This window comes from Eptatretus burgeri, chromosome 3, assembly GCF_056783735.1.
Source record: "Eptatretus burgeri isolate ZD-2024b chromosome 3, Ebu_testis_v1, whole genome shotgun sequence".
Taxonomy (NCBI): Eukaryota; Metazoa; Chordata; class Myxini; order Myxiniformes; family Myxinidae; genus Eptatretus; species Eptatretus burgeri.
The window spans coordinates 78639747-78666169 of NC_140963.1; the positions used below are offsets into that span (position 1 = coordinate 78639747).

Below are 26423 nucleotides of genomic sequence, written 5' to 3' on the forward strand. Positions count from 1 at the left end.
TGGAGACCAATTAACTTGGTGTGTGATTTTGAAGGTGATTGGTTACACCTGAGCTAATTTACAATTGCTCTTATAAAGGGGGTGGACACTTATCCAACAAAGATATTCTCGTTCTTTATTTTTAAATAATTTTCTGAAATTTGGAGAATTCTTTTTTCATTTGGAAGTTGTGGGTTGCAATGTGTAAATAAAGGTGGAAAAAGTGTGATTTAATGCAAATTAATTCCAGGCTATAAGGCAAAAAACAAGGAGAAATTTTTGAAAGGGGGTGTAGACTTTCTACAGGCACTGTATGTGCAAAACAAGGAAGGTAATGTAACATCTAAATAGGTTTATCAACAACATACATAGACAGAGAACACGCAGAAATCTCGTTTTATTCAAATGCAAAAGCAGACCATAACAAAACAATTTAAACAACTTATACATAAACAAAAATAATGATTGTCTATAGTGGTGTTATGCGAACTCAAATGTCCACTTCCATACTTCCATGAAGCAATATCTGGCAAATTGCTGTGATGACCTGCAATGGAACAGAGTGGGGGATTCCCTAATCGAGGGTGAGTGGGGGATTCCCTAATCGAGGGTGAGTGGGGGATTCCCTAATCGAGGGTGAGTGGGGGATTTCCTAATCGAGGGTGAGTGGGGGATTCCCTAATCGAGGGTGAGTGGGGGATTCCCTAATCGAGGGTGAGTGGGGGATTCCCTAATCGAGGGTGAGTGGGGGATTCCCTAATCGAGGGTGAGTGGGGGATTCCCTAATTGAGGGTGAGTGGGGGATTCCCAAATAGAGTGTGAGTGGGGGATTCCCTAATCGAGGGTGAGTGGGGGATTCCCTAATCGAGGGTGAGTGGGGGATTCCCTAATCGAGGGTGAGTGGGGGATTCCCTAATCGAGGGTGAGTGGGGGATTCCCTAATCGAGGGTGAGTGGGGGATTCCCTAATCGAGGGTGAGTGGGGGATTCCCTAATTGAGGGTGAGTGGGGGATTCCCAAATAGAGTGTGAGTGGGGGATTCCCTAATCGAGGATGAGTGGGGGTTTCCTTAATCGAAAGTGAGTGGCGGCTTCATCCCTCCTCTGAATCTGGGTGCTCATTCCAGCCTATGATCCTAATCCTCAAAGCTAGACCAGGAAAAGCTGGAGGGTTTTAGGGACATGCTCAGCTTCTTGCCTTGCCGTGTGCTGTGTGATGAGCTGCTGTTGTGCTTAGCCTGTATGTTTAACTTCATCCCAGAGCTGCGTCTGGGGGACGTCGTGCCCATCCGTGACTCTGGCAGGAACACGTCCTGTGTACAGACAGGGATAGGAATGGAGGGTATTACATACATCTTACTGGACTGATTGGAATATGCTTGAAATCACTTGGGAGAAGTCCATAAGGTTTTATGCTATCTGAAGCAGAGAAACAAAGTGACAAACTTAAACCTGAGAGTGAAGCTACTTTGTTCAAAGGTATTGTCATACATCTACAAAGCAAAGTATCTCCCTTTATAAAATACAATGTGTATTTGTGTGTTTGAATGTTTGTGTATTTGTCTGTCCCCCTTCATAAGGATGACTTAAGAAGGGGTTTAAAGGCCAATCTTTTAACACGACTGTGCGTTCACTACGGTCTATTTTTTCAGGATAAAAAACTCGAACTTTTTTTTTTTCATTGAAGAGTAATTATGTCTCTTCTATTGGAATTGTAGACGGCGACTTGCAAACTGAGCCTCAGGGGCGGTATAAAGAAGCTTTAAAAAAAATAACAGTAAATGCAAGGTGGAGCGAGGTGAAATTTGCTGCACATGATGTGAAACACGTGCAGAGTAAAATGATTGTTCATTTACATCCGTAGGATGTCCAATAAATAAAGAAGATAAAAGCACATCTGGTGCTAGGCCGAGGCTTCAAACTTTGGCATGCTTATGAGGCTGTACCGTTGAAACGAAATGTCTCATAAGATAAAGAAAATAGGATCACAATTGTACATGCGGTGTTTTTAAAATAATGCTTCTTGCTATGAGACATCATATCTTCCAGTGTCCTTCACTATTTAGAATAAAATAATTCCAACCAATCATCTTTGACGGGCTTTTACACGAGTAATTAATAATCATTAAAATGAGGACATACAATGACAAGCTGTGTTTGCTCTACAGTATTCGAGTCTTAACAGGATAGTGCAGAGGTAGCACACTTACCTTTGAGCTGTCGACTGTGAGTTTGATTCCTGACATGACTGTCAGGTCAGGTCAGGTATGGGAGCATGTGCCAGAACAGCACGTCGCTGCGTCCACTTTCCGCCGGTACTCCAGGGGCCTCCGTCTGGCCATCCCCCAGGCAGATGCCAGGCCCATCCCCATCTCCTTGAGATGATGGTCAACCTGCTGCAACCATGAGGCACGTGGTCGGCCCACTGGCCTCCTCCACTCATGAGACTCCCTCGCTGAGAGAATCTGGTAAGCAGGATCAGCGTCAGGAAAACGAGCCACATGTCCATACAGCCGCAGCTGACGCTCACGGACTATGCAGGTAACAAATCTCATCCGAGTCTCTCTCAGCAACCGCTCGTTGGACACAAAATCCGACCAGCGATAGCCAAGGATTCTCCGAAGAGACCTGGTACCAAAGGAATTAAGTCTCCGTCTCAGATCCTTGGTCAAAGTCCAAGTCTCGCACCCATAGAGCAAGACTGGAAGTACCAAGGACCTGAAGACTCGGACTTTCGTCCTCCCGCACAGGTACCGGCAGCGCCACACCCCATGATCCAGTGAATCCATGACTCCCCAGGCCCGACCCAGACGTCTATTGACCTCCGGCTCACAACCTGCGGAGACATGAATATCACTGCCAAGGTAAGTGAATCTATCCACGACCTCAACATCCTCACCACAAACAGACACAGACAGGACAGCAGCATCCAAGATGTCACCGAAAGCCTGGATCTTTGTTTTGACCCAAGAAATCCGTAATCCCAACGGCTCCGACTCCTCATTCAGCACCTCGAGGGCCCCAAGAGGATGTCTAAAGTCTCCGCAAAGATGACTGCATCATCTGCAAAGTCAAGGTCCGAGATCTTGACATTGCCAAACGATGCACCGCAACTTGATCTCTCCGACATCCTCCCAAAAATCCAGTCCATACAAGTGCTGAAAAGTGTGGGGGCAAGTACACATCCCTGACGAACTCCAGTAACAACTGGAAATAAGTCAGAGGCGGTACCACCACACTTCACAGCACTCTCAGTACCAGAGTAGAGTTCAGACATCAGATCGATCAGTTTCGGTGGCACCCCACGAAGACCAAGAATCCTCCAGAGGACATCCCGATTCACTGAATCGAACGCTTTACAGAGATCAACATAGGCTGCAAGCAGCCCCTGCCGAAACTCTCGTCTGCGTTCAGTGAGGACACGAAGAGCAAGGATACGGTCAATCGTTGACCTCTTTGGTGTAAAGCCTGACTGCTCTGGATGCTTGTGCTCAAGCAGATGGTGGCGAACCCTATCAAGAATTATCCGAGCAAAGACCTTGCCCGGCACTGAGAGCAGCGTCACCCCTCGGTAGTTGTTGCAGTCTTGGCGATCACCCTTCCCTTTCCAGAGAGGGACAACAAGGCCCCTCTTCCAGTCAGTTGGGATGATGCCTGTGTTCCAGGCAGAGCACAAAACTGCATGCAACGACGCGAGTGCAGCATTTCCACCAGCCTTGAGAAGTTCAGCATGGATGCCACAGATCCCTGGAGCTTTGCCCCGTTTCAACTGGTTCACCGCAGCCCGTGTTTCCACAAGCGATGGTGGACCACAGTTGATTCGAGGGTCAGCAACAGGGATTGTAACACCCTTGACGTCCAACTCGACAGCTGGGGGATCAGCCTGGTACAACCGCTCAAAGTAAACCGGCCCAGCGGGCCTTCACTTCAGACTCCTCTGTCAAGAGCCTACCACTCTCTGCTCGAACTGTAGTGCTCCGAGGGATGGACTTGAATGAACGTAATGCGCGAATTCCCCTGCAAGCGGGACGAGAATCACCTGTCCACAGGTGATGCTCTACCCCCTCACAGATTCCTCGCACATAGGCCTCCTTGTCCACCCTCAGTGCACGTACAGTTTTACGCCTCAGCTCCCTGAACAGCTCAGCTCTGCCATTCAGCCTGGCCCTGCGACTCTGGTCAATGGTATCCAGTGTCCCTTGAGAGACAAAATTCTTCTTTGCTCTGCGGTGAACTCCAAGGCATCCACCGGCAACATCAAGGACGGTGGTCTTGAAGGTGCTCCACAACTCTTCAGGACCCCCCAAAGCACCCAGACCCCCCAAGTGTCCACTCAGCCTGTTCGCAAACTCCTCAGCTACTCTCTCATCCCTGAGCTTGGCAACATCCAGCCTAGGCTGGGATGGTACCATTCTCCAGGATTTAAGGTGCAGCTTTAGAGTTGCTACAACAAGCCTGTGGTCAGTATTGAGGAACTGAGCACTCCGGTAGACCCTGCAGTTCTGGATCATCCTCCAACGACCGTCAATGAGGACATGGTCAATCTCCTTTGCCACACCGCCAGCGTTGGAATACCAAGTCCAGCGATGAGCTTGTGGGCGCTGAAACCATGAACCAGCCACCCTAAGTCCATGACTTCTTGCAAAGTCAAGGAACTTAGTGCTATTCTGGTTCATAGTTCCTGACCCATGGGGACCAACACACACCTCAGAACCATCCCTATCAGTTCCAGTCGATGCATTGAAATCCCCCAAGACTAGAAGTGTATCTCGTCTGGGGCACTGATCAACCACAGACTCGAGTGTGGCGTAGAATGCATCCTTCACGGTAAGATCACTCGCCTCAGTCGGAGCATAAATAGAGACCAGGGAAATGACACCTAAGGAGTGACGAATCCTTAATCTCATAATACGCTTGTTGACCGGTGTTACCTCAATTATCATTGGGGTCAGCTTATTGGACACAGCTACAGCAACTCCTTGGGTATGGTAACCATCAGAGCGACCAGACCAATAGTAGGTGTAACCACCCACCATTATCTCGCCGCAATCCGGTCTCCGAACCTCAGAGAGAGCTGCAATCCCGATGTCCAAACGCTTGAGCTCAGATGATAACAGAGACAGGTGATCATCCTCTCTTAGGGATAGGACATTCCAGGCACCCACCCGAAGGGACCGCCTCAGGTTAACCCAAGGAGACCGCCGTCTGGTGGACGACACCTCAGCACCACTCCGACACACTCTCCCGCAATCTGACCCAGGGATGTTACCCCGTGGTTTCCCTCCGATCAAAGATTGGGGGTCCCGAAGGCTTTGCCCCAATCCCGTCATCCGGTGAGCTGCCCTGCGAAGGGAAGCTGCACAGGAGGTACTCCCACAGAGTGGGTTTTCAGATTTTTTTGCGTTTTTGCGTTTTGCGGAATGAAGCGTTTTACGGTGGCTGGAGTGCAAATCCTGCCACCAACCTCCTAATAAAAAGTAACCCAACTGCAGGAGGACGTCCGCAGACACAGTTGGGCACTAGATATGGATGGCCGTTGGCTCACAAGGAGCTCCTCCACCCTTTGACAGGTTTTGTTTTTAATCCTGCTGGGTGTCCATATCCAAACACCCTCCTCACCAGAAAACCTGGTGGGGGAGACGGTTTAGTCGCCGACAACCCGACCATGGAACAGGTTAGTACAGGTTTACATGGTACCTGTAGCAGGTCACAGATCGAACCTGACCTGACAAAAAAAAACATGACTGTATACTGTCGGATTAGTGTTTCACAGGCTGGGTGTTGCATCACATTGTGTTAAATCGGGTGTCCTGTCTACTCACATTAGGTAGGATTTTCGAGGAAGATCTCCATCTTTATCTCCCTGCCTGATTTGATGACCTTCGGACACAACCTCCCCCTCTCTCACACACACACACACACACACACACACACACACACACACACACACACACACACACACACACACACACACACACACACACACACACACACACACACACACACACACACGATGGCAAAAATTCCATTGGGTGGTTTGCTATTGCCTTTCCAGCGGTAGCCAGAGCAGGAATTTGTAATTTGTTCAGGGTGTCAAAGACAACTTTCCTCCTCTTGGCAAAAGAAACTATGGGATCTTTAACTTCCACTAACTTAAACAATGCAGCAGTTCCACTCTCACAAATGGAATTTGTGGAGGTCTGAATGCTGAATGAAAGTTGTGAATGCAAGCACAGAAAACCAAATAGTAAATTGGAGGGTATTTGGGTGGGGAATGGAGTGTAGATTTAGAGGAGGGTGGTGGAGGCTGGGGGTGGGTGTCCCAGTTGTGTTAAAAATGACAATCGTTTAGGCCTTGTTGCTACAAAGGCCTTGTTTAGGCCTTGTTGTGCTGTATTTGCACTGCCCCATACGTTTCTCATCACTAACTTGAGTTGTATACGGATAAATGTAGAATGAAGAACTTGTCTTGCCGGTGAAGGCTCGTGCCGATCTGCGTCAAGGACAGGTACAACAATGGATGAAATCAACAGGACGTTAATTGGGGTGTGCTAATGCTTCAGTCACATTAGGCTCGGTGGCCGTAGGGTCTAAAAAAATCTACGGCCACTCGCAATTATAGGGCGGCCGCAGTATTTCCACGGTCACACAATGTAGCAGTCACATATGTTTTTATTTTTCGGGTAGCCGCACGGGGTATTTAGAAATTGTGGAGACCGAAAACGTGGGGGTGCCGTACGGTCTTTGATTTGATGTCACACGGTATTTTCAAGGCAGATGCAAGGTAGCCTCAAGGTGCCCGCAAGGCGACCGCAGGGGGTCCCTAAGGCGAACGTGGAAATAGTGCGGCCGCCGTCATTTTTTGGGGGTTGACAAAATTCATTTTTCATTGATAAGAGCCTACGGAAAACGCACGAATAATGCAAGCCCACCGTACGCCCTACGTACGGTCGACGTGGAACACATCTATGTCATGGCTACGGATTGTCAAATTGCTACGGCCAACCTAGAAATGAAAAAAGTTATAACTCCGCGCTTTAATTCCACGGCGACCTTACGGCTTGTAAAAGATAGCCATACGGCGTAGGGCCACCCTGCGGCCACTCAGAAACTCTGCGGCCGCCGCAAGTTTCTGTCAATTCAGGGGGGGGGGGGTACGGCCGCCGCATCCTAGCCGTAGAGCAAATGTGACTCATGCGTAACCACCGTGGGAAGCAAGGGGAAGCTACCATTTCAGGCCTTAACCCTTTGTCGGAGCAAAAGAGCCTCAAGCCTAGTTTTGCTTCGATGAAAAGTTAACACCCAAAACATCAGTTTCTCCATGCCTCCAATCCAAGTGCTTACAATACCTCAATCAATGTCCTGTTCATTTCATTCATTGCACAGAAATGAACTTGAGACTGAATAATCAGCATAACAAACCTTCCAAGAGACTGCAAAGGCAGTATTGAGCCCAGTCTTGTTACTCGTATACATGAATGACCTTCCTGATGCTCTGAAAAAATGTCACTGTCTCACTACTCTGGAAAGATCGTCAAATGAACCCACGCATCCATATACATGTTAGCAACTGAATGAGGTTCAGTCTCTCGAACTTATAGGCTTTACCATCAGCCAAAGCTTCTCATGGACTGACCATATCATAAGCTTGCATCAGCACACTGGAGACAGGACATCCATTGTTGTTCAAATCATTCCTTAAAAAAATCAGAGGTATTCACTGTTGACAGGCTTATGTCCAGAGCTCAATGGAATACTACTCTCCCCTATGGGCTGGCACCCCAGCATGACATTTGTGTCTCCTGGATCTATGGAATCCAAATCTCTCAAAAATTATTGAAATCCTCCACGATGAGGCCAAAGCACAAGGTCTGTTGCATTCATGTCACAGGCAGATTGGTGATCTCCGTTTCTTATCGCCACTCGTCCAGTCGAGCTTTCTTTGCTATTTCAGCCTGCCACCCTCCCTCACAAGTACTGTTTGTTTCCGGTTTGTGGTTTCTGGCCTTGACAGCCTTTTCTCTCTTAAACCATTCCAGATTTGTCTCTATTGCCATCGATTGTTGTCCACTCTGTTTTATCTCTTATTACCTCCACCACCAAAGGTGGGCAGAGGTTATGCTTTCACCCCTGTCTGTCTGTCTGTGAGCAGGCTATCTCAAAAGGTTGAGGATGGATTTGGACAACATTTGGTGGACATGTTGGGTGTGTGACAATGAAGAATTGATTCGATTTTGGTGAACATCCGGATCCGCATTCAGATGCAAATTTTTCATTTTTTTAACGTGATTCCTCACCGTTGAGAGATGGGACCACAAAGAATATATAGCATGATATATTTTTTTTAAGTTGTGGACGAGTTATGACAAGTTGGTGGATGAGTTGGCTAGGTGACGAGAACAAGCCAATTAGATTTTCATTCGTAAACCATAAACTTTTCAGCCTGGCGCAGTAGCGAGTGCCGTTTTAGTTTGTATCATGTGCTCATTGCCATGTCTTTTCATGCCTGTTTGGTTATTCGATTTTGTCCATCTGCCTCGGCTGGTTCGGCATTCCATGATGTATTCAACAGGCCTGCCCTCTCATTCATTCACTCCTTGCAACTCCACACAAAGATCGCGCACGAAACCCAAAACCTTCAAAACACCCTTTCGTGATTCACGATTGGTAAAGATGCAGTCCTTGCAGTATCTTCACCTTTACAATCTTCCTTGACCGATCTTGCTCTGAACACATCTCCATGTTGGTCTCCAGAGCAGGGCATCACCTTAGAATTCTTTGTAGAGCTTAGTCCTCCCTCAGGTGTTCCTGACAGTGTAAAATGTATTAACATTGCAACGGAATATGGTTGCCATCTGTGAATTGATACTGTTATACATTATCTTGCTCTTTCTGGAGACAATGTATACATTATCTTACCTACGGTATAGGAAGCAATTTCAACCTGATATCTCTCAGTGGGAGGCTGTTGGACAGAGACTACTGTACTTATCTACCAAATATGACAGGTGGTTGATCTTGCAATCCTGTACATTTCTCATCTGCTCTTGGTCTCTCTACCTTTTCAGCAATAAATCTCTTTCCAGCCCATTACCAAATGTAGTCTCACATACTCACCTTCATGTATTCGTTCCAAATTTGTCTCATTTTTCGAAGTGTCTTTCCGAGTCTGTCAAATGTCGGTCTTTCTTGCCTCAGGTCTTTTAAGGTGGCGACACATTACTATTTCGTGTTGGGCACCCTTATATTAGCGTTGCCCTTCACACATTGTCTCGCTGCATTTTTTTTTCTCAAGTCTGAAGAAGTCAATATCATTGTCCACAGTTACTCTCTTTATTGGCTGGAAGGGCTTTCTGTCTGCATGCCCCTCATCTTCCGATTCTCTTGAGGAGAGGGGAAAAATAAGGCTAAAACTGAGATAATACGGGCTATTTAAATTCAGAGTATGTGGAATAGCATAGCAAGAAAGAGTAATGAGAGGATGGAGAGTTGATGAGTAAAAAAGAAGAATTACACGAGAAAAGAACAGACACGCCGGTAGGTGACGAGGGATTCGCTAGGATCGATACTAGGATCACGATATTATGCAAACACTTGTTTAGAGAATTCCAAAAATAATTAGAGAAATTCCTACTTTTTTCTCCGGGCTCGTGCCCCCTCAGGAAATTACTCACGCCCCCCAGGTTAAGAGCCAATGATTTAGACAGCAATTAAAATATCAAATCAGGAGGGTATCAGCGAGAGAGAAGGTTATAATTGATGAAGGGAGAGGATTCTTGAGATTGCCCAGAGCCTTGAGATATTTATTGTGAATACATGGTTCAGAAAAGAGAGACATCTGTAAACCCACAAAAGTGGAGACAAGCTGGTAGGCGACGAGGGATTCGCTAGGATCGAAGCGCTGGATACGATGCTTTTCATTCTGACCGATCCACCGGCGAAGATTCATTGCCAAGACGTATTGGTTCACCTACAATTGTTCCCCTGCCTGGCAAGATTTTTCCGATTGCGTATTTTGCCAACTGGCACTCCTCATAAAAAATGACGGTAAATAGACACCCTATTTTTGAAGGACTACCATTTGAAAAACTAGAAACGGGCACTCATAGAGCGCATACCTTCGCCGCCACTACTTTTTTTGTTCTTGGTATGAGTGTGGGGAACTGGTTTCATATGAATGGTCTTATGACACAAACCACATATCTATAATGTCATGACCCCCCCCTGACTTTCGGGGGCTACGGACTAAACAACAATCAACTCACGTCGTTTTGGCGAGTCTTCACTCACAAGCTCGGTGAATACAACGTTTCAACAAGAGAAGGTAATCTCGTTTGATGCTGGTTTCATGCAAATCGAATAAGAATTGACTGAGTTATGCCGAAAACCGCATATTTTTCAAGGGCGTGACCCCCCCCCGACATTTTACCCCAACCAGTGATATGTGTTATGACGTCATTGTGTCACAAGATTGGGCATTAAATTCTGAACATTTTGGTGCTGGGTTCATGTAAAGCGGACAAGAATTGACCGCGTTATGACAAAAACCGCATATTTTTCAAGGTCGTGACCCCCCTGACCTTTGACCCCTAACCGGTAACAAGAGTATGGGCGTCATTGTGTCATATTGCATATCACAAGATGAGGCGTTGAATTCTGAACATTTTGGCGTGAGTTGCATGCAAATTGAATAAAAATTGACCGTGTTATCATAAAAAGACGATTTTGACCTTTTTGTGACCTTGACCTTGACCTTTGACCCGAACGATCCCAAAATCTAATTGAATGCTTCCTGGCTAATAACCAACCATCCCACCAAATTTCATGCAATTCAGTTTAATACTTTTTGAGTTATACAAATCACAAGATTATAAATAAATAAATAAATACACGCCGACCAAAACATAACCTTTCGCAGAATGCGAAGGTAATACAGTAATCGGTTTGCTGGTTTGTGCTGTGGAGCCTCGCGTTGCGCGCGCACGCGCACACACACACACACACACACACACACACACACACACACACACACACACACACACACACACACACACACACACACACACACACACACACACACACACACACACACACACACACACACACACACACACACACACACACACAAAACCCGATAAACTTCTCTCAATGCTCTTGTTTGACCACACCTCCTGAGCTACACAATATTTTTCCTACGCCACTCCCACTTTTCATCAGCCACGTCCACTTTCCCTAAGCTCCGCCCACTTTCATAAGCCCCTCATAAAAATGACGGTGAATAGACACCCGATTTCTGAAGGACTACCATTTGAAAAATAAAACCTCAATCAAAAATCGGCTCGAGTAAAATTTTCTAAATATCTCGAAGTGTTTAATTCCGAAGTCTCATTTCTATACATTCAAAACTGAAGGACAAGTATTGATGTGTGTGTGCCAAGGAAGGACTTTGTACGATGGAGGATGCCCAGTCGGCGGCTGGCTTTGGAGGCCAACAAATGTGTTTTGCCCAAGAAAGTTCATGGCTGATAGTGAAACCCAGAAGCTTGAATGACTAAACTTCCTCAAGAGGATTGTTAAGAAAGTAGATTGGAGAGTTTGCCAGACGTTCCATTTGGAGAGAGATATTGAGAGTGTGAGATTTGTCAGGATTGAAAGACATATTACAAGTTTTTGACCATCTTGTGGTTTTTTTTCAGGGTCTAAACAGAGGGAAGAGGATGCGGCTTGCCTGGCTGAAGGATGAAGGATCTCATGGCAGAGGGTGGAGTCATTAGCAGAAAAATAGAGGATTTTTCAGAGTCAGAGAGATGATCGATGAAAATAAGGAATAGAGCTGGGCCCAAAATGGTGCTTGACAGGGAGAGGAGATGAAAGGATTCCGTTGAGTGCCACACATTGGCTACGAGAGTTGAGGAAGTCAGCAAGCCATGTGTCGAGTTGGCCTTGGGTGCCATAGGCAGATAGTTTGGAGAGTTAGATCGGATGCCAAACTGTATCAAAAGCACGAGATATGTCCGGAGAGGTGGCCCTGATCTCATGTCTTACATTGAGGGATCTCGCGTCTGACTTATAGATAACATCCCTTGTTGGGAGAGTAGAAGCAGCATGTCCAAGGTGGAGTGACCTGGTCTGAAACCAAATTGGTGATCTGAGATGAGGTTGTTGGTGAAAAGGAAGGATTTCATGTGAACTGCGATGATGGATTCCATGACCTTGCTGATGATTGGAAGTAAGCTGTCTGGAGTTGAGGGGATCAGTTTTTGCACCTTTTATGTAGTGCAGTGATTTTTTGGGGGTTTTTAATTGAAATGTGCCCTACACAAGGCTGAGAGCCACTACAAATGGAAAGGGCGACAAAGAAAAAGATGAAAAACTGGCAAAACCTTCACCTCATCCTGAAACAAGGAAACCTCTTAACAGTAGGCCAGGCAGCAAAAAAAAAAAGAAAAATCCTATCCCCATTGGGTGTTTTGTCGGAGGATTTCCAAGCAGATAGAAGATGACGTCATGCAAATGACAGGGTGAAATGGGCAGAGAAGGGATGAGCAACAGCAGCAGAGCAGGTTTTTAGGACATGCGAGCTGATGCCGTCCAGTCCAGTAGCAGAGTCAGAGTCGGATATCAGTCAGAACCTTCTCCTCCTTCTCAGGTGCAAATGACACAGTCCAGGAGCAGTTTAGTGCAAGATTTTGAAGCAAACCCAGAATTGATGCATTCAGCCTTCTCACAAGCGGAGTCACCTGTGGTGCCATTTGAAGAGAGGGAAGTGACGGAAGGGGAGCATACGCCAGAGACAGACTTGACAAACACCACCAGGTTTTAGAGGAGGGAGACAAGCACCACCACCAGGTTTTGAAAGTCCATTGTTGAAGTTGGACTGATGTTTTCTGGCTCTCCTTAGAATGGACACATACTTGTTGCGGACGTTTGGGAATGCACCGAGATCGCCTTCAGTCAGATTTTCCTTCCAGGGAGAGAAGGCAAGTTGTTTCAGAGCAACTGCCTCACCACAAGATTCGGTGTACCATGGGTGGGAAGAAGGGTAGGATGATTGAAGACAATATGGGATGAATCTATGCAAGAAAGAGAACAGGTTTCTGTGAAAGAATTTCCACATTGAGTTAACATCAGGGGAAGTAGATGTGGGCGACCAGTCCTGAAGAGAGATATCTGCTTGCAGTCCTTGCCGATCTGCTTGAGTGAAGTGCAGACTCAGCAGCGTTGAGACAGCTCTCTGAGAATAGCCAGAGAGATGTTGACTTTCACAAGCAGATGATCAGATGAACAAATTGGAGCAAAGGAAGAATACAAAGAGGAAGTGGGAAAGTTAGTCATCACCAAGTCCAGAAGGGAGGATTCGCCATTGGGAGAAATCAGGGTTGGAAAGTTTACAGATTGAGTCAGTTCCATGGAGTCACAGAAGTCCTTTGCTGAAGTGCCATGGCTGGTGACAGAGATACCAACACCCAACGAAGTTGCATGGTGACTATTTAAATATTTACAATTGAAGAAGAGACAGTTGGGATGAGTGGTTAAAAGTTTGTCCATGTTGTCTTAGAGAGAGAGAGAGAGATTTCAGTGGCGTCGTCACTGGTACAAGGACAGTACAACACACCGATGGTGGGAACAAGAGGTGGGAACGGAGTGAAGGGGAAGTCAATTGCTGTAAATTATATAAATTTCACAACATCCGACATTCAAAGTTATTTTAATTGTAAACCTCAAAATAGTTTCTTTATCTGAAGTAAGATCCTTAACTTGTAAGCATTTGAATGACAGTCTGGATTCATCCGCTGGGCACTGTTCTTCTTCGAGGTTTTGATCCTTTTAGCCCAGAACCTCTCCAAACAGAGGATCCACAACCTCAGCCATAGATCCACATCAGTAGAATACCCACATAAGTCGATCCACAACCTTACGTACAGTCAGTCAACCCAGCAATGCAACGTCAATGTTGAAACGTCTTTGCTTGAAGATTTAATTTATTATCACATATATATATATATATATATATATATATATATATATATATATATATATATATATATATATATCTCCCATCACACATTCCCTTCTATGACAATACATTAAATCATGCACATCTTACCTTAAAGATAACATGTCCACCACCTGGCATGTGCTTAATTTAATGCTCTGTCCAAAGTGGTTACGAGCTTGTCATATGGAATGTTTGTGTATAATGTGGAAAAATCACAAGATGATAAATAGTTAGCCTTATCCTTGTTATCATTGTTGTGGATACTGTCAATTACAGGTTTGGTATTATCAATGATCCAGAATTTTTTAATACCCGAATAAAACCTCTCCTTTTTGTGGTAATTTTTCAAGCATTTATAAGTGTTTCATCACCCCTGTAATATGACCTGACAATGGTTTCAAACTGTATTCTCCACTTGTAATGATGAACCTCATCTTACAAGGGTTTTGGTGAATTTTTGGGATCCAGTAAATTGACGGTAATTTATGGTGTTTATCTGGATTTAAACAATTTAAACAGTCTTCTAGTTTCTGAGTTATTTATATGGTATTGTATCAAGTTTATTTTATTATCGTTACTTATTTTGTAGGTCTTTGAGAGTCCAGTCTGAGCCCGATTCTTCCAAAAGTGTTTTAATGTGGAATGTTTTGTATACAAATTATTTGCTTTGTCAATAGGAGCACTAACGTAGAACAGGGCTCAACATATGTGCCTGGGGTAACTAATTTGAGTGTCAGGCACCCAATTTTTTTCCAAGTGGTTGGGTTTGGGATGTAGTTTCTTTACTTGGGCACCCTAAAAATCACATAATGAACAAATATTTTGAACCCCAAAGTTACAACGGCCATGATCGAAACGAGGTTTTTGAAATCCACTTCGTACAATGAAATATCGCCAAATTTAGAGGTACCATTAATAAGTCTCAAATGCACTACACTTGCATGTGGTCTGCGGGAAGATGCAGCAAATTTGCAAATAAATGAACCAAGATGTGAAAACGATTTGTTGCTGAAGATTCACAATTTGATGATCACCACTGAGCTCCATCCAAAAGAGCGTGTGAAGTACTACACACGCCCGAGACACAAAACTATGGCCGTTTCTAGAAACCTTGCAGTACTGGAACCTACCGGTGATCAAAAGGGGATCATAGTTTTAATTTGAATGTATTTGGCTGAAAAATTGCAAACTATCTGCGTTTACCAATGTGTAATTCATGGAAAAACATTTTCATTTTGACTGCGTGTTGTGGAAAATCATGACACGATTGCTTATTATAAGCAGTCAAAATTCAAGCTCGTATCGTATTCCCCCCCCCCACCTCCCCACCTTCATTCATCAATATGCATGGATCCCATACCCAGAGAAATATGGATCAATACGATTGGTTATGATCATGTAGAGCTTCGGGAATAATTCATCAAGTTCACTAGATTATCAATAAGTCATCAACTTTAAAAATGAAACAAAGCCTCTCCACAGGGAACATTGATTGCGAATTATTTGTATAAATATATATATATATATATATATATATATATATATATATATATATATATATATATATATATATATATATATATATATATATATATACATATATACCACAACAGCTTTCATACCAGACACAATTGGATGCGACTTACTCAATCAAAGTTTGGAGGATAAGTGATTAATTCAGTTATTTGGAAACAACATTCTTTTGATAAGTCTTGGTGGCGTTGAATTGAGAATATTTTATTGCCATTACGGTACATGAGGAGGCCTAAATCAGTCAGGGATAATAATGCCCATGCAGACTAGTCTGGAGAATGGGCCGTATAACGTGTTCTGGGAGTGGGTCAGTCGAGTCTCTGATCCATGTTCAGTCATGTAAACACAATCACTGGCTCACATAGTCCTCTCATTTTTATGTTACACAGTTTCTTGGTCAACTTTATTTAGTCAACATGCAAATGAGTTTTTGGGGGCATTCCATGTACAACAAGGGTTAAAATAAAGTATACTAGCAGAAGGCACCTGCAAATATTTAGTGGGCCATTTATCCGTGGTAAATGATTAAACTTAATTTAATCATAATAACAGCAGAATGAAACTTTTCTGAAAGTCAACTTACAAAGAGATATTAAATATAATTACACTTAGTCCTCAATTTAGACTCATTCTATTGATGGTTTTTCAACTTAACACCTCAGACAAAGTACTGAACAATTTTCTATTTACGTCTCATAATTTTCGAGTTGACATTTTTTTTATGCGGAATTAAAAAAAAATAAAATCTTTTGCTGGCAAGCAACGGAGGTGGAGGTACGACGTACAGTACACCTCTTCTCTTGCCCTCAGTCACACGGTTTGTACTGCACTTGTGAGAGGTATTGTCCGACCTTCGTTGATAGTATTTTGTGCAAAACTCTCCCAAACCCCTTCATTATGAGTGCGAAGCGACCCTCAAGTTCTCCAGCTGAGACTCCCACAAACAAGGCTCATAATTCGTAAAGCTATTAGTTTGGACATTATTTACATTATTTATTTCATTATTATGTCTTTAATATTTATTTACAGGAACTGTATTTCACATTTACTGTCTTTACTTAGGTTAGAGTTATGTTAGGACTAGAAATTTCCGCCCAGGTACGCATCTTCGATTTATAACATTATTCCTTTGTCAAAATCGTTTTCTATTTCCATTTTTTCGTTTTACATTCAGTTTTTTTAGGAACGCATCTCGAGTGTAAATCAAAGAGTCCATGTATATCAATGAATACACATGATAAGAGGAAAGTGCACCCAATTATGTCCAGACTAGATCGAATGAGATTAATCAGAGGAATGAGTCAGAAAAGACTCTCAATTTGGCTTCACACCTGCAAAAAGACAAAATGTGGAGAGTGGGGCAGAAAATAGAGGAGAGTGTTCCTGATTCAGCAGGAGGACAAGTTGGGGGGCTCAAGGGGAGAATGTGCCCTCGTGTTCAGAAAATAAGTTTTACAATTTTATATTTATTGTTATTGCTTTGTGTTCTTTTTCGGGCACCCAAAATTTGACTTTGGGCACCCAAAACATCAAAAGTACAAAAAAATTGGGTGCTCAGTAGGACACCTTAAAAAAAAGTTTATGTGGAGCCTTACATACAGTACTGTCGGACCCCGTAATTCACGGATTCGCTATTCGTGAACCCCAAGTATTTGCGGACCCCGCGTATTCACAGTTGATAAAATGCGGCCTGCTTCTACATTCTTTGCCCTGTGCTTTGCGTAGTGATGGTTTTTTGGGTTTTTTTTTTGCATTTTCGCAGGTATAGTCACAGTTCTTCGCGGGTGTATTCGCATTTTTTTTTCACGGGCATATTCCTGGGTATTTTTACACATTTTTTGGCAGGTGTGTTCACGGGATTTTTGACTTTCCCTTATGAATCATGAACCGCTGGGAATCTATCCTCCCTTTTCCCGTTGAAACAATGCCCCAACATTCGTGGATTCGACACTTGCAGTACTTTCCAGGAACGTATTCCCCACGAATAGCAGGGTCCGACAGGATTGTGTCTGAAGCCATTTTGACTAATGACGCGTATCTGAATTGTTTAAATTATCTTCGCATTATCGATTCAAACTTCTCTTTTCAAATCAACAACTCTCTTTTTTTTACATGTTTCCATACTGCCTCTAACCATAAAACCATTTTGGGTGTTTGGTATTTGGTGTTTATCTTTTTTTTTCTCATCCATCCACTCAATCCCATTGGTTGAAAGTTCCATTGCTTTATTCCAGTTAATCCTTTTGTTTTCTCTATAATTTGGTCCTTTTGTAAGTATGGCACAAAATTTTCTATCTTTCACTATTCTGAGATCATATGTGGTCATGTGTTTATGATGTGGATCTTTAAATATGGAATGTTTACAATTATAATGATGTGTGTTATTCTACCATTCCTCTACATCTATAGATTGCACAGTTTCCTTATAGTTGAAATTTTTTTTTTCCCACTTATTGCATTTCGTAAAGTGTACACAACCCTTGGTGGTTCTTTCTGTTGTATTGTTTCTGGAAGTTGACCCCACACTTCCTTCTGTTGTAGTATTTTCTCGATATCGATCATTTCCACCCCTTTGTTATGAAAATTTTGATGATGCCATTGTCTTTTCTATGATTAACTTCATTAGGTTTCTCTTTATACATTCTATAGTCAATCTTGTCCAGAATTGCTTCCATGTGTTGGAATGGGAGTTCCCCTTGATCATCCTCTTCCATTAATCTGTTAACGATTTTCCAAACATCTTTCAGTTGCTGTTTTTTTTCAAAAGTATTGATCTTCATTCTACTGTCGTTCGGACATCTCCAGATGTTTGATTTGTTAAGATCTAACCAATCATTTTCGATTTGTTGTGGTGTGTTTGTAACTGGACGTTTGCAGACATAACCATGTACTCTGTGTCTCTGAATGTCTCGTGGTACCCGTTTCTCCCTTCACTCGTCGATTGGTTGCAGCAATGAAGTGAATACAATATTGATGATGACAGTGTGGCATCTTTATCACACCCCTTCCTCACCTGTTTTCTCACCTCTCACAATGGTGATTACAATATTGATGATTATGGTGTGGCATCTCTATTGCATGCTTTACTCACCTCGTGATACCTCACCCGTCACAGCGGTGATTACAATAATGATTGCTACTCCTGGCGTCTTTATCCCACGCTTTCCTCACCCCGTGACTCATCCTGGTGATTACTGGATTGACTGTGGTGTTATCCTTAGCAATTTTACATTTCTTTTACTCCCTGGACATGAAAAGGCCATCCGTGTTCAGTGGGTTGACACGAGTACTCCCGCCTGGAGGGCGGGGGTGGCCACTAGTATGCATAGAAGCCAGTTTTTTTTGGACCATGTATGTGTGGACGGACTGCCGTTGCTACATTGGTTGGACAGCTTGCTCGACTTCGCTCACAATTATAACCTCAAAAAAAAACAAATCATCTGGGTTGCAATGGTTTATAGTCTATACACTGCCCAACAAAAGGAATAATCAATCTATCCCAACAATGGATGGAGTCCTAAATGCCAAACATGAGATCAGAGCCACCTCTCGAGACATATCGCGAGCTTTTGATACGGTCTGGCATCCCGCACTGCACACCAAACTCTCTTTTTCAAGGCAATCTCTATTCATGGCTCGCGGACTTCCTCTCCTGTCGCAGTCACCATGTGGCTCTTAATGGAGTTCTCTCATCTCCTCTTCCCGTCCAGTCTGGAGTTCCTGAAGGCAGCGTTCTGGGCCTTTGCTTTTTCTGATTTTCATCAATGATTTCTCTGACTCTCTGGAAAATCATCTTTGTCACTTTGCTGAAGACTCCACCCTCTGCCGTACCATCTGTCTTCCCTCTGATCGGCAAGCAGCAGCCTCTCAACTCTGTGCAGATCTGGATAAAATCACAAGCTGGTCAAACACTTGGAACATGTCTTTCAATCCTGATAAATCTCACACTCTCACGATGTCTCTCCAAAAGGACTGTCTGGAACCTCCCTCCCCCGCCATCTACTTTCTCAACAATCCCCTTGAAAAAGTCTTCATTCAGGTTTTCAGCTTTTGAGTCTCACTATGTGCCATGATCTTTCCTGGGAAAACCACATCTCCAAGCTGGCCTCCAAAGCCAATCACCGACTGGACATCCTATGTCGTGAAAAGTCCTTCCTTGGCACACCTGAGTTTATAACCACTTGCAAAGCTTTCATCTGCAGTCTAATGGAGTACGGCTCCCCCTTCTGGGATGGTACTCCTGCCTCACACCTCAACTTCACGCTGTGGAAACCAAGGCTTTTAGGATCATTGGTTTCTCCTGCGATGAAGCTAAGTCTTTGCGTCTCTCATTCCCTCATCGGAGGCAGGTCTGTGGTCTGTCTGTCTTCGACCATCTACTCTCTGGCCTTGCCCCCCTGGCTGTCTGTGATCTGTCCCCTCTTTATTTCTTCAGGGCGATCAAGGTCCACCAGCAACCCCCTTCCGGTGAAACTGCCAAAATCAAGAATCACTACTCACCTTCATTCTTTCATTCCTCTTTTTTTTCGCACCACTGGAACAAATTCCCACACTCTCTTCAATCCCACTCCTCTCTCCAGGTCTTCAAAACAGCTGTTCACCACCATCTCTAACCTTCCCCCATGCAACATCTTGATCTTTACTACCCCTGTTAATCCATCCAAAACCCACCTCCTTCAACTTCCCTGTTTTTATTCCTGAAAGTCCTTGTAGTACCATTTTGTTTACCCCATGTACCCCGCCCCATCCCTCTCCCTTCCACAGATCTCCTATTGTCTCTGTTCCCCACTATTTTGTGCTTCCCTCTCCCACCCCTCTTGTCTACTGCCTTGTTATGTGTTCCTGTGTGTTAGCTATTACACGAGCCTCGACATGGTGTACAAAAAAAAACAACTGGTGGAATAAATGAAGGTTTTCTTTTGCGTAATTTTTGTTTTAACCAGACTTTTCAAGGCTGAATCATGTTAAAATACAGAAGGGTTTTCCTTCATGTATGTAATTCAATGAAAGCAGTGAGCGATTTGCCTGATTTTTGTTACCTCCGCCACCGAAGGCAGACGGAGGTTATGTTTTTACCCCTATCTGTCTGTTTGTCTGTCTGATTCTGAGAAGAATATCTAAAAACGTTACGGACAGATTCGGAAGAAATTTGTTGGACACGGGTGGGTGTGTGACATGGACAAATTGATTCGATTTTGGTGACGCTAAAGATCATCTTGTATTCCTGGGGGGGAATGCTAAGGATTGACTTATCCTCATGTTGGGGGGAATGCTAAAAACTTACCCTCCTCGGTAACACAGTGTGCAGTCACAAGAGACCAATACCCGGCATTAATCAGGCGACTTGGCATATTTGCAGGTAAAGGCGCTGTCACACCTTGACGATTTAGCCAGCAATGGCAACGTATAAAAATGTATGTAAAACGTTGGCGTACGCTGAAATTTTGAGGTTTTTTTTCTAAAGTTTTGGTCATATTCATAACGTGTTGGTCGTATGCATAACATATTAGTAATGGGCACAGAACGTTTCGTTGTCTTATAGATAACTTATACCAACGAATGCTGAGCCTGTTGTTGGCGTTCACAACCTATGCCCAACGATAGTTTAACTTAGGCATAGCGCGCTGCACGTATCGCCGACGAACTCGTGGCGTAGCCTGTTAAAAACCTGCCGCATGCAAATTTAAATCATAACCGCATGAGAATTGGAAGTGTCAACCACGCAGTCACACCTTGACGATTTAGCCAGCGTATGCCGACCTATGAAAAATTTGCCGAACCAAGCTGGCACACGTCGAATACGTTATGGATAAGTTGTGTATACGTTAAGAGCACACTGAAAAACGATGAAGTACGCTGTCGTATTTTGTGGTACGTTTAGTACGTCCTGAAATTTCAAGCATGCTGAAAATTTTACGATGTACTCGCCATATGGCTCACACGTTCCGCTACGCTGGGAATAAGTTGTAGGCACGATATGCGATCGTTGACACACGTCGACACAAGTTCCGTGTAAGTTACTCATAAGTCGAAACACGTCGAGGTAATGTTTAGCGTACCCGAAACTTATTTTCTCCTTCAAGGCACATTTTCTTTTTTTCTCTGGGCTCCGTGAAGGCACGTGACGAAATATCTGAAGTTGTTGTTGTTATTTTTAAAAAAATTTTTATTTTTAGTCTATCACGAATTTTAAAATATATTCGGACATTTGCTTTTAAGTTTCGACGTCGACGTGACAATATCCTCAAACAGAAAATATTCACAGAGGAGGAACTAAGAATAAGACATGAGCAAACTGAAGAGGCAATCGGACGTGACGTAACGGCACGTGACGAAATATAGGAAGTTATTGTTTTTTTTTTGTTTTTTTTTTAAACACTGCCAATACGCCATTATACGGTAGCTGTAAATCAGAAACACATTCAGTAAGTTCTGTGGTCGGCTGGAAGACGTCAATCAAATACGTCTACATCCGTCAATATGCGTTGGAGGTACGTTACACATAGGTTCAAAGCACGTTACTCATAGGTTAGAAATAAGTTTTGGGTACGCTAAGCATTACCTCGACGTGTTTCGACTTATGAGTAACTTACAAGTAATGTGCCTCGACGTGTGTCAAAGATCGCATAACGTGCCTACAACTTATGGCCAGCGTAGCGGAACGTGTGAGTCATACGACGGCATACCTCGTAAAATTTCAAGCATGGAAAATTTGAGGATAACCGCAAAGTACAACGATGAAAGCCAGCGTACTACGACGTATGGCAGTGTTTTTCAGCATGCTCTTAACGTATACAAAACTTACCCATAACGTATTCGACGTGTGCCAGCGTTTTAGACAAATTTTTCATAAGTTGGCATACGCTGGCTAAATCGTCAAGGTGTGACAGCGCCTTAACCTTGGGATAAAGACAATTTGCGAGATGTACGATATGACAGTCAATTGTTCCTTAAAAAACGAACATCATTTCACTGTGCGACCTATTGTCATAACAGGAGGAGTTAATGAAAGGTTGGTGTCTGTGCTCTACAGTGGTATCCTGGACTTGAGCCATTACGATGCTCTCATTCCAACACGCAAGTTTTTCATGGGTGGATCTGAGTGGCAATAGGTAAGAAAAAGATCGATGGAAATAGATGGACCCTGTCGAGGACAATGATAGTCATTCAAATAATAAAATAACAAAGGAAAACATATTGTTGGAAGAGACGGCAGAAGAAAATGCAGAATGGTTTTCCTTTATGTATGTAATCCAAATAAAGGGATGAGCAATTTGCCTGATTGTTGTTATTGTTTTGAAGATGGCATATGTTTAGGTAGTGTGTGTGTGTGTGTGTGTGTGTGTGTGTGTGTGTGTGTGTGTGTGTGTGTGTGTGTGTGTGTGTGTGACTGTGTATTACGTAAACTGTGTATTTTGTTTACAAATTGCTCCCCTTACCTCTATCCTTCCCAGGGAAAGTCTCATTTATTGAACTCTATTATACATTGCAACGAATTCATCGGATGTAATTCATAACTTTGTGAGTATTGTAATCCTACGTGGTGTGTTGAGCTTTGTGTGCCCTCGTTTCGATGGTCTTTTCCCCCAGTATTGTATCTATTTATTGTTAATTATTTTGTTTCAATCCGTATGGGTGTGCAGTTCTTAATTCGTTCATCCAGAAATGTTATCTATGCTTACGTAATTGTTTTATCTTCCGTCCTATCCTTTTTTCCAGCCATTACCGCTTATCTTTTCCCAAACCTGAACACTGAAGCTCATATTTTTACAGTATCCATAAGTAAAGTGACGAGTGAGTAATGGACTACTGGAAGTTTCATCTGGGGTTTTTGTGCCGCTCCTGTAAGCATTCATTCTTACATTTCAACTCTACATCGGTTCACCAACATATATGGGGGGGGGGGGGTGAGGTGAGGGGTGCAGACAGCAGTGCTGATGAGGAAGTTCAGGGTGTTGGCGATAACCTGCCTACTCTTCACAAAAGACACCATGGGACCTTTAATGTCCACCGACTCGTGTTGGCAGACGTGATGCCTGTTTAACGTCGTCCATATGAGGGATGGCGAACGGATTGATGTAAAGGCTCGAGTGTGAAATACCAGAATGACAGTTTATAGCTGTTTCGGGATTCAAACCCAGGCTAGATAGCTCATGTGGGTATGCACATACGTCTAGGCTCTAGGCTATCCTATTGACTAAGAATTTACAACACCATTACAAAAAAAAAATTACAACTATTGCAGCTCTTCCATTCTGTTTTGGGATCACACTGAAGTGGTGTACAAAGTTTCACCTTGCTACTTATTACCATTCTTAAGTTATTGGTTAAATACTTCATACTTCAATTTAGGACCCTCACAAAATTGCACTAAATCTAAATTAGTTCTTTTGGGTCACTCTAAAATAAAAGCAGCGTTAAAACTTTTCAAACTATGTTCAAGTCTCACGGTATATCTTGTTCGTACATGTCTGAGATGCAGAAATAGGACATCAGCAGACATCTGCAGTGTGCTTCTACATCAATTGGGCATCCAAGGACAGTGATAAACAGCGGTGAAAGAGCAACACAGTATGTGGATTAGCAACATGAAATCCCAGGGTATCGAGCTAAGTGTGCAGGAGGGAAGAGTAAACAGGCCAAAACGATTCCCATGTGGACCTACCTGAAAATCTTTAACACCACTATTGTGGCCATAACGCTTCCGGTCCAGGCCGCATGGCACCAGCCGACCTGCAGCGACTCCTGTACAGGCCTCTCCATTGCTCACGGATTCCAGCTGGCACGAAAGCTCAGAGCTATTCGACTCCTCCGTGTGAGATTCGAAGAATGACTCTTCAGCCAAGTTCACCTCTAACGGTGGAAACACCTGTAACATGAAGAGATGAGGAAGGGGAGGGGGAGGAGTTGGGGTAGGGGGGGGGGCAGAGGACGAGGATGGTGAGCATAAAGAGTTATGCATATGCAGGTAGAATGAACCTCATTTCACGTTTGTGATGATTGTAGCTGCGCTGGTTATACAGGTTGCTGTGCTTGAGTGCGAAGCTGCCGCTCCCACTGGCGCAGTCGTTTTTCTCTCTTGCTCAACTCCTCCTCACGGCTACTCAGCTCTATCTCCAGCTCTCGAAGTCCTTGCAGCTTTTCCTCGATCTCCCACCTGCATCACACACACACAAGAACGTTTTCTATGCACCTGCCCCAGTCGGGAAGTCGTGTCCCAGCAAGCTTAGGACAAGTCTGCAAACAGTGCATGGAGACAAAGCCATGACGGATATGCTTTACGATACAATGATCTTGTTGTCCTTTAGTTGATTCATTGGACTATTAGAGTGCGATGAGGTGTTGTGCAGGGATATTTTGAATCCTCCATTAACCTCGTGACAAGCAGTCTGACCTCCACTGTGCTTTATGATGCAGAAAGGAGTTTGCCTCCTCAGGTAGACAGCTGTCCCATAGCATCGCCTCGAGCGTACGAAGAACCATCTGAAAATACGGCCGTTTCTGCCAAGGAAAGGTATATGATTGTTTCAATTGGCTACCTGGAATTTCTACCTGAGGATGCTTTTTTGCCTCAACCTAGGCTGAGGACCAAGAGGCACTCATACATCCGGCAAAATAAATATCCAAGGTCTTGCTTGTCATTTTTTCGGTGGATATCGGGGGTTTCACCTTGGGGTCTTCATGCCAGCACTGCTGCAAGAGTGAGGCCAGGCTGCTGGGACATGAGCTGGGTACCGTGGGTCTCTAAAAGGAAACACACAGCAACGTACACACACACACACGTTATACACATACTGTACTTGCACGCACACACACACACACACACTCACTGTGTTGTTTCACCGTCATTTAAGTGTTAAAGTTGAAAGCCCCGTCAGACCTCCTTCTTCTCAACCACCAACCAAGCCACCTGCATGCCTTCAAAGCCCTTGAACGGAACCTCGCGGGTCAACATTTCCCACAGTACCTGCCACACACAGGAGGTAAACCGCACGAGCTTCAGGAAGATACTGACGAGGTTCCGATGCATCGGCTGATGGATCCTGTGCGATGGGAAACTCACCACGCCAAAAGAGTAGGTGTCACAGGTCTCGGACACAGGCTGGCTCTGGATGACTTCGGGGGCCATCCACGGGAACGTACCGACGAGTGACATGTTGGTGGTTTGGCCATGGAATCGTGAGGCACCAAAATCACAGATCTACCGGAAGGAGGGGAATGATTACTCCATTGGCAATGTCACGTGACAACCAAATTATATCATCAAGATAAATAATACTTATTATAACGATGGGTAACACAACGGGTGTTAAAGGCAATGCTACGACTTGCTACAAGTTTAATGCAGTCACTGAATTTGATACATTGAGCTGAATGATTGAGGATTCGAGTTGTATTTAATACAGGTAGTAGGTCTCACCTTTAAGGTGTTGTCGGAGGCAATCAACACTGAGGAGGAATTGTGAGATATTGGTGAAAAGGTTTCAGTTGAGGACTTGGAATGAGAAACATTGGTATGAAGTGTTTTGGAATTTAATGTGGAACCAATCTCACCATTTCGGGATTTCAGGTCACGGTGAATGACCATGACAGGTGCTTCGGTGTGCAGGTAATTCATGCCTGCGCGTCACACACAAACACACAAACCACGGCACAAACAATGAGCAATCGGAGAGGATTTACACAAATCCACATCACTTTGAACAACATTCTTTTTTATGTATGTATCGAGGCTCATGGAAGATGAGAACAATGGGGAAGGAGGGGGGCAATGGAGCAAAGGGACAAAATGGTGTGAATGGAAACAGTGGGACAACCACAAACGGATGTGCTATGGCAGGAGAAGGGTGGAGACGAGGTCTCATTAGGTGTAGTGAAGCTCATTAGGGGAAATGTGGTTGACCATTAGGTCTA

At 44.0% G+C, this 26423-nt stretch overlaps 1 protein-coding gene across 4 annotated transcripts in view; it reads right to left on the reverse strand.

Moving 5' to 3' along the window:
• Window positions 1-359: 359 nt before the first annotated feature.
• The window catches only part of LOC147030261 (mitogen-activated protein kinase kinase kinase 20-like), a 62625-nt gene continuing 36561 nt past the window's right edge, over window positions 360-26423 (reverse strand). Inside the window, exons 5-13 of one of the 4 annotated variants that reach the window (XM_085874145.1) lie at window positions 26064-26129; window positions 25930-25958; window positions 25573-25710; window positions 25390-25506; window positions 25179-25253; window positions 24904-25010; window positions 24531-24666; window positions 24175-24378; window positions 360-1290 (exon numbers count right to left, since the gene is read on the reverse strand). In XM_085874145.1, coding sequence (XP_085730271.1) covers window positions 1114-1290; window positions 24175-24378; window positions 24531-24666; window positions 24904-25010; window positions 25179-25253; window positions 25390-25506; window positions 25573-25710; window positions 25930-25958; window positions 26064-26129 — 1049 coding nt within the window. In that variant the 3' untranslated portion in view covers window positions 360-1113. Of the gene's footprint in view, window positions 1291-24174; window positions 24379-24530; window positions 24667-24903; window positions 25011-25178; window positions 25254-25389; window positions 25507-25572; window positions 25711-25929; window positions 26130-26423 lie in introns of all 4 variants that reach the window. The other 3 variants (XM_085874146.1, XM_085874143.1, XM_085874144.1) reach the window with 3 other exon arrangements.